The following is an 8961-nucleotide window of genomic DNA, read 5'->3' as shown; positions in this document are numbered from 1 at the left end:
TCGCCTCCTACTTTTTTTTTTGTTGGGACCTGGGAGAGAAAATTATCGTGCAGCGAGGTGGACTAAAAGAAGGGAAAAAAGAGGGGGGGAGAAAAAACAAAACAAAAAACAAAACAAGTTTCACACCATGGAAATGCCCGAGGTTTCGTTTTAGACGCGTACGATGCAAGCGGGCGTGCTCTCGCCGTGAATTCCCGACGAGGTGGTCTTTGGGAAGTAAACCACCACCACCATCATCATCATCATCATCATCCTCGGACCCACAAGTGGCTGCGGAGCAAGTGTATGTCGGACCCAGCTCTCAGAGTCAGTGTTTGTTTTGTTGGACGGTGGGGGGACACGGGGGACACGGTTCGGGACTTATCCCACTCGTTTTTGTTGGTCCCGGTTCGCCCGCGTTGACAACAGAGCAAACTCACCTGTTGCCCTTTTTTTTTTTTTTTTTTTTTTTTTCTCGCTCCTGGTTCTTCAGGCCTTAAAACTTGAGGAGCGTTAAACCGGTTAAACCGGGGTTAAATAGTTTGTTTGTTTTGGTCCGTTTTGTTTTTTTTGCCCAACAAGATGTCTTGTACATATCCACACGGGACGTGTTCAGAGTTGTTGAAGGTTGTCGGTCCACAGAAAGCTCGTTTTTACACCGTTGAAGTCGCTCGCCAACGTTTTAATTCAACTCGTAAAAAAATCCTCGACGTTGCTTCGCTTTTGTTGGTTGTTGTTGTTGTTGTTGTTGTTGTATTTCGTCGAATAACGTTGCACAAAGAAACGCCGTGTCGTGTTTTCCACATCATAAATGATCTCTGATATCGTGCCACCGACGGCGCTTTAAACTCGACCGTTTATCGTGACTTGATAACCGTTAATCAACACGACGGAGAGATGGCGACGCAGTTACCGGAGCTCGTGATTGAATTAACGGCGGCGGGACATTAATTCTTCCTTTAATCAGCTGGGTTCGTCTTCCCGTTGAATAAAGCTGATGTCGTTTTGCGCTGCGGACACTTTGTTTTGTCACCTCGTAGGAAATCACGGGCGGTTTTCAGATCCCGTCGTATGTAAAAGTAACAATGCGGCGATATAATAATAATAATACTCCGTTTTAAATAGTCCTGCCTGGAAAATAAACAAACAAACAAACAAACAAACAAACAAAACCCTGCGAGTATCGACGGCATAATGCGGCATTCAAGGAACAATTATAAACGGCATCGTCGATGGGAAAGTGTGTGAGCAGCATGTTGGTGTTGTGACTGAAGGTGGAGCTATTTTTGAACGACTTTAAGACACAGGAACAAGAGAGAAACCGGAAGAACACGTTTGTGGACTATTTATCCAATCTTTGATTTATTTTATAAGATATATGAAAACCGTGTGAGAAGTTTAAGGGGGGGGGGGAACAAACAAAAAAGAAAAAAAAAAAAAGGAGAAGACTATTAGGTAAAAGGTAGTAGAGTAAAAAGTACATTTCCCTCTGAAACGGAGGGGAGTTGAAGTATGAAGTAGCACGACACGGAAGTACTGAAGTAAAGTACGAGTACCTACAGATTGTACTGGAGGAAATGTACTTTCCACCTGCCGAACCCAAGGAAAACGTGATCAGCTAAAAAAAAAATATCCCGCAGTTCGCCGGCCGCGTCGCCTCGTTCTCGGTCGTACGCGGCCTCGGCGACGAGGGAAACGAAGACGGGACCGCCTGCCGGGCTTCGGGCCGACCCCCTTCTCGGTTATTTCGGGTTGAGGGGTTCGGTTGATAAACTGCTCGCGAGCTGACGTTACCAACACGGGCGTGCACGAAAGAGAGCGGCGCAACACCCCGTGTACCCGTGGTACTAGTACACGGTCGTTGTTGTTGTTGTTGTTGTTGTTGTTGTTGTTGTTTGTAACACCTCCAGCCGAATGTCCTCCCTTTCGTTTCAACCCGGTGCGCTCTTCCTTCCCAGGTGCGGCACTGCGACCCTCCCTCTCCCCCACCATGCTGAGTTTCCTGCGCAGGACGCTGGGGCGGCGCTCCATCCGGAAACATGCGGAGAAAGCCCGGTTGCGGGAGGCCCAGCGGGCCACGACGCACATCCCCGCCGCCGGGGACGCCGTGTCCGTCATCACCTGCCGCGTGTCTTTGCTCGACGGGACGGACGTCAGCGTTGACTTGCCGGTAAGCGGGACTCCCGGGGTTTCCTACTTTTCGCCCCTCGCCTTTTTTAGAAACCGGGGCGGCGTGACTTATTTGTGAACGTGAGGGATGGACACGGACAAGAAAAAGACAACAAAAAAAAAAGACTCTAGAACCCAAAACGGGCGTAGTTGTTGAACACTTTTCAGACGCGCGACTTTTGCAACTTTTACGACTGACGTCCGCTCAACTCGGGCGTTGTTGAAAACCCTGAAACGACGGGGTCTTACGAGTCGCGGCGTGGCCCTTCCCTGATTTCTCGCACGCCTGTCGCGTAACTCTTCTCAAAGAAAATACGTGACGTCCGCCTCGACGACCGGTGAGCCGGTCGGACGCGGACGAGGGGGCGCAGGCGCTCGTGCAAGGCCCGGCTGCGTGTGGCTGTGCCGACTTCTGCCGACACGTGCAGGTTTTTTTTTTTTAATCAGAGCGATTCGCCGCAATCGGCCTCGCGCCACGGAAGCGCCGGTCGCGCAGCGTCGACCCGCGGCGTCGGTTTCGACGCGAGGGGAGCGAGGCGGTTTGGGTCGGCGCATCTGGGCGGGCGGGGTCGCAGAGTTTGGCGGATTACCGAACACAATGCGGCACCGGGTTCACGTGGCGCGCCCCGGTGGGGGGTGGGGGGGGGGGGGTGCGCGGAGATGGTCTCGTGACACTGTGTTCGCTGCGACACGGGGATTATTTCCGAAATGGGTTTTGCAAAGCTTGCGTGAGCGGCGTTTCTCCGTTTTTAAAATGAAACCTCGGAACGGACGGCCCTTTTGTTTTCGCTCGTCTTCCGAACTGTCACCAGGACGGCCGACGCGCAGTTTCGGACGTTTGGGACGGGCGTTAAAGACAGCCGACCGTATTCATGCGTGTTGTGTGAAAGCAAAAGCAGCGCCGCTGTTGACCGTCCCGCGCCCGTATCGATGGAGCCGTCCCGATAAGCCTATGAAGTGTGCGTTGGGGGGGAGGGGGGGGGGGGGGTGGCGCGTGCTGCTGATCACCTGTAATTCCATGATCCTCTCCGGGGAACCACATGACGGCGTCACGTGACACGTCGGGCTCGTCACCGAGTGAACACGGAGCAGAACTTCTCTCGCCCTCCTCCTCCTCCTCGTTTGCTTCCTTTCCTTCTCTTTTCCTTTCATTTGAGCTCACGCACAACTTATCAATCTTTCACTTCTTCGTCATATTCTTTCTCTTCGTCGACTCCTAGACAGACACCAGCCTTCTGCTGGAAGAAAAAAAAAAAAAAAGCAGTAGAGTGTGCTACTCACGTCGTGACTGTAATTTTCGAACCGAAGCCATAAATATCTACGTTTCCGTCACATGATCTTTATCTTCACTTAGTCACTTATTTTTCTTCCGCTGGTATTTTATGTGCCAAAACTGCAACACTACAGCAGCTCCAGTCCGGTGTGTAACTCGTCTTGACTTCTAGCAAGCGTACATTTGAAGGAAAACACGCTCAAGAGATTTATTTATTTATTTATTTATTTTTTTACCGGATCCGTTTTTTTTTTTCATCCTTATTATTTCTGTCCAACTCAAACTCATGAGTCTAACTCAACCAGCATTACAAAGTTCCTTACCAGGTGCTCCAGCAAAAAAAAAAAAAAAAAGCTTTTTCTTATTCCGCATATCTCAAAAGTGATGTCACACATCTTTGAGCCTGTCTACCGTCGGTGTAAGACCTGCCAAACCCTCAACATTTAATCCTCCTGTCAGCTCGGTACTGTGAGCATTGAGAGCTTGCATTGTATTCTCATTCAGTCTTTCTTCTGGCGGAGCGTCATCTGCATGGACACTTTCTTTTTCTGTGTTTTCTTGTCTCGCTCTATCTTCTTCTTCTTCTTCTCGAGCGATGGAATTTTATGTGTTTCATGATTTTTGTTGTTGTTTATGACCTTTTTTTTTTTTTTTTTTTTAATTGATTTTGCTCTGGCGTAAGTTTACTTTCACACCTCGAGTCTTTCCAGGCGTTTGATTTGTACTCGGGGAGTTTTTTTTTTTTTTTTTAGGATTCGATAGAGGACGTCTGAATGCATTCCAGGCCTTCTGCTTGGTTTTAAAACGAGCTTCTTTTTGTTTTTCCCCTCCCCCAGATATACTTTTAGGTAGCCTCTGCAAATCTTTCTGTCTTATCATCCAACTCTCTCCAAGTGATAGGACAGTAACAAAAACACACCACTTGGAAGCATTGCTCTTTCTGAATGCTTTGCCTGCTCCTGTAGATATCATTTATGACAACGTGACCACTAGTATTTCAACGTGACCAGGGAAGAAAATGTTCCTCATTTTAGTTAAAAATGACAAACACAATATTTAGAAAATTTCAAAAAGATGCACAATCCTCACATATTGAAGCAGCTATCCTGGCGTACTGTAGATGTTATAGTGTAGTCCCTGACCTCTTTCCTTTTATATTTTCAGAAGTCTTTTCAAGTTTGAAATGTAGTTGAAAGAAGTTTCTCCTTCAAACTTCGAATGATTTTAATTTCACTGTTCTTGGGGATTGCCCTTCGCATTAAATCCTGCAGGTTCTGTTGACAGATACTCCAGTGCCTCCTGAAACCGGAGGCCTTTCACTGATAACGGACATTGCAAAGTCCCACCGGCGGGTCGGCCGGGACAAAACCAGCTTCAGCCAGCTGTCCGAACCTTGTTCACTTTCTCTCATTGTAATCACCACACAGGTTTAGCAAAGAATTAGCATGACATCGTTTCAACCATCTTAAAAGTAATTGAAAGAAAGACGGGAGGGAGATCAAAGAGCCTTTTCCCCGTTGCAGTAGAACCCTGCTGGGGAAGGTTAGCCAGACTACCAGCGTTGTAGTCCAGTTAACAGAGCTGAGTAAAGAGAACTTGCCTGTATCCACTCTTGGGAGCCTGGAAAGGTTTAAGTGCCCGTTTCCTTTGTTGTGCTTTTTTTTGTTTCAATTGTTCTACCACTCTGCTGGCTTGGTAACACGGAGCTGAACATTTATTCGAGGAATGGTGAGAATGTACTCCAACTTTATGTGAGAATAACAGAGCAAAAAAAAATCCAGCTGGTTTACAGGGAAATATTCCAGCTTGACGATGCCTGTTTTTCAGACATATTTATGAATTAGTTCAATTGTAGCCTTTACGTTAAGATGTTTTTCCTTCTTATTGGGTGATCCAAAAATCCTTACCCGAGTTCCACACGCAAGCACTCGTACTACTAATTCATCACACATAAATCATCCAGCAGTGAAAAGATAATCAAAGATTCATGTATATTGCTCATATTGAAACGGACTTTAGAAATTAGGCTACTTTACAGTTGAGGGTAGAATTAAACATTCACTGGCAGAGAGGTAATGACTGGAATGTAAATAAAATGAATGGTGATTTCAAGTTGTTTATGAGTGATTAACTTTAAGTTAAATGACCCTTTGATTGAATTATTATTATTTTTGTATTTTTGTCTGAAGTGTGCCAGTGGTTCCAAGATTCTCACGAAACATTATTCTTTGATAAACACGAGTTTATGTGTGTAAAATGGTGTATCCGTGGTTATGTGCATTGAGTATACATCTGGCCCCAGGTTCCTGCTAAGTAGCTGTCAAAGCAACTCAAGCTGGCAGAAATTTAGGAGACCGCCTGCTGAACGGTAGAGTTTGTTTTTCTCTTTTAAGATGTTCGAGTGGTTGTAAATACAGAGCCGCAATCTGAAACTGAATGGGACTCACTAGGTTTCCAGCTGTGTGTGTGTTACCCTAGTGTGTGAGGCCACCCAAAGTTGTTGTCAAGGGATACCTCTCTTTAGCAGCACCCATGTCCACATCCAGTTCCACACAGACTTCTGATTCTGCCGTTACGTTTACTTACTTCCTTGTCTTTTGTCACTTCCCCTCGCCCCCGGCCCCCATTGCAACGAAGCACATGGCTGCTTCAGTTATTTTCATATAAAATAAGCAGTGAGTCACAGCAGGAGTAGCACAAAAGCATCTACCGAAGTGCTTTCACCTACTTCAAATGTCCCAGTTTACAACTTGTCTTCGACATTGTGTTTTTGCCCATTTAAATGGACGTGCCACTGCACTGATTGGACTGATGGACACGTACCTCGCTGTAGATGTAATCATCAGTTAAATACTTCTGTTGTAACTTAAGTACTCGGAATGTCTGAGAGACAGAACTGTATGGTCACAGGCAGAAAGACTGCAAACAGCCCAACAATACTGCAAGCACTATAACAAGGCCTTGGGTGCAGCACACACACACACACACACACACACACACACACACACACACACACACAATGAGTCCTTTGTACTCTCTCTCCCTGGGTACTGTAGGGGAGCAGTATGCCTTGTCAGCTATGCCAGCTAGCATGGGGCCAGCCCCCCTGAGCTGCCCAGGAGCTCTCTTGGTGTGTGTGTGTGTGTGTGTGTGTGTGTGTGTGTGTGTGTGTGTGTGTGTGTGTGTGTCTGTCTGTCTGTCTGTCTGTCTGTCTGTCTGTAAGACCACAGGAGTATCCGTGGCCCAATCTTTCAGGCATTCATAGTTTTGCTTTATTAACCACTTCCCAGATTTCTGTAGATACATTATGTAGGAAGTCTGTGCTAATGTAGGTAGTGTGTTTTCAGTATATATATATATATATATATTTTTTTTTTAGGACAGCAATGGTGTTCATGCCCCTAAATACCAATGATCCTCGATTTCTGAATGAATATATGTTCATAATGTTGGTTATCTGTTGCAGTGGTCAAAGCAACTAGCACAAAAAAATGTCTTTTCTCTCTTTGTGTTATTCTCATGTTGCTCTGATCACACGAGGATCATTTTTAGACTTGACCAGTCACTTGATTGTCATCATAGATTATGCTGTCCTATGTGTTTGTGTTACATGATGGCTCAAAGAGGCAATAAATGATGGCTGCTAGGGTTCTTTGACATTTTTTTGATGCCCATGGCAAAAAACACAAAAGTAAATTTGGTTTGGTTAAAATGTTTTGTAATGTACAGTTGGCCTCAGAAAAATGACGAGAAAGAGTACAGCCATAATAATGTTTGTGCGAATATAAATTTGCAGTGTTTTCCCTAAATGTGTGGTAGACTTAGGTGCATGTACTTGTCGGTTTTGGCGGCCCTCCTCTCAGAAATGTTTGTTTTTCAATAAAAAAAAAAATGCAATTTTGCATAATTTTTTACCATTATTATTACCATATCTGTGTACGATTTCCCCAACCTTTGGAAAAAGTTGGCGTGGATAAATAAACGACACCCAAAAAGCTTAAATACAAAACTTGCTGAAAAAAGTCCAACTGAGAGCGGCTCCAACCGTTAGATATGGTAAAAGTCATGGAGTTAGTTTGATGCTCTCCAAAAAGATTTTGCGTTCACTCGGATTAGGTGGTGCCTGGAATTGCTTGGATGGGGCATATAAATCTTATCGTAGTGGGAAATATACTGATATGGATGAAGGATTTATTGTTTAAAGAGAAAAGACAAGAAGACCCAGATGATCACATGATATATCCAGCCACTACTTCAGCTCCTGGGTGTCTGGGGCACTTACAGCCCCGTTACCATGGCAATGCTGTCACTGTGCCTCATGATGGGGTTTAGAAAGTGTGTGTGTGTGTGTTCGTTCAAAGACAGATTTCCCAGTCACAGGCAGTAACTGGTACGTCCTCACACCTATTCAGATTTTGAGAATTTTATGTTAATATTTTCTTATCTCTAAAATCTGAATATTTACACTTAAACCAGGCAACAACAACAAAAATCTATCAATATAATATTTTAGAGACCGTAAACAAAAAGAGTCTCAACCATTTATTTAAGCCAAAGGGGAAAATGATCTTGTGAACTATTGATGATAATTTTGGTCCTTTTACAGCAAAAAAATTTAGTATATTTAAATGCTAATGTAGATATTTACTACCTAAAGACTCTGAAACATGAGGATTAGATGCTTTTCTTTCTCATACATGATGGGTGACATAAAGTCCTTTGGATGTTGGGATTCTGGTCAGACAACTCTACATTTGCAGATTTTTCTTTCAGTTGTTAGACAATACAATTTTCACTATTTTCTGGCATTTTATAGACAAAATTATTTTATTGAGAAAATCACTAATACAACCCCCTGCTTCATTACCAAGTAATGCTGTTGTTCTGACAGTGCACACCCAACAGTATTGGTCTCATATTTTCCCCTCATTTCTTTTTAATATCACCACTTCCTGCATGGTGTTTTCATCGTGTCTCTTGATGAGGCAGTTCATCACATAGATACTCAAGTGTTTTGTTTCTCTTGTTGTGTTTCCCTCATCAGAAAAAGGCCAAAGGTGAGGAACTGTTTGAGCAGATCATGTACCATCTGGACATTGTAGAGAAAGACTACTTCGGACTGCGCTTCATGGACTCGGCACAAGTTCCAGTAAGAATGGAGATACACTTTGCTCTGTAGTCTCTTTCTACCCTCTATTACTTGTCTCTTTTTGTTTGTTTGTTTCATACCAAACTATAGGGGGCATAAGTAGTTTTGTTGAACATCTTAATTTAAAAACAAATTATGTATTCTGATTTGTAGATTCCACAATGGATGATCATCTATCAAATTATATTTAAAATATCTGCTGTGTATATGCAAAAAATATTTACTGTAGTGCAATTATCCAATTATGCAATTAGGGGCAAGTATTTCAGACCGTCACTTCTTAGCTAGACTTTCAATTTCACTCCGAATCACTGTTCGCCTGTTTGCGGGGAGCCTCGAGACACAGACTTTCCCTTTCAGTGAATGTGCTAAAAGGATTGGTTATGGGAGT

General features: G+C 44.2%; 1 protein-coding gene across 3 annotated transcripts in view; it reads left to right on the top strand.

Moving 5' to 3' along the window:
* epb41l5 (erythrocyte membrane protein band 4.1 like 5) overlaps positions 1 to 8961 on the top strand; it is a 35397-nt gene continuing 26436 nt past the window's right edge. For 2 of the 3 annotated variants that reach the window (XM_069154760.1, XM_069154758.1), the window contains exons 1-3: positions 1 to 306; positions 1938 to 2149; positions 8466 to 8570. In XM_069154760.1, coding sequence (XP_069010861.1) covers positions 1970 to 2149; positions 8466 to 8570 — 285 coding nt within the window. In that variant the 5' untranslated portion in view covers positions 1 to 306; positions 1938 to 1969. The remainder of the gene's footprint in view (positions 307 to 1937; positions 2150 to 8465; positions 8571 to 8961) is intronic. The other variant, XM_069154759.1, reaches the window with a different exon arrangement.

This window comes from Embiotoca jacksoni, unplaced genomic scaffold, assembly GCF_022577435.1.
Source record: "Embiotoca jacksoni isolate LCO1_2020_lvr unplaced genomic scaffold, fEmbJac1.0.p SCAF_2, whole genome shotgun sequence".
Lineage (NCBI taxonomy): Eukaryota > Metazoa > Chordata > Actinopteri > Embiotocidae > Embiotoca > Embiotoca jacksoni.
This window is presented reverse-complemented; position numbering and strand designations above follow the sequence as displayed.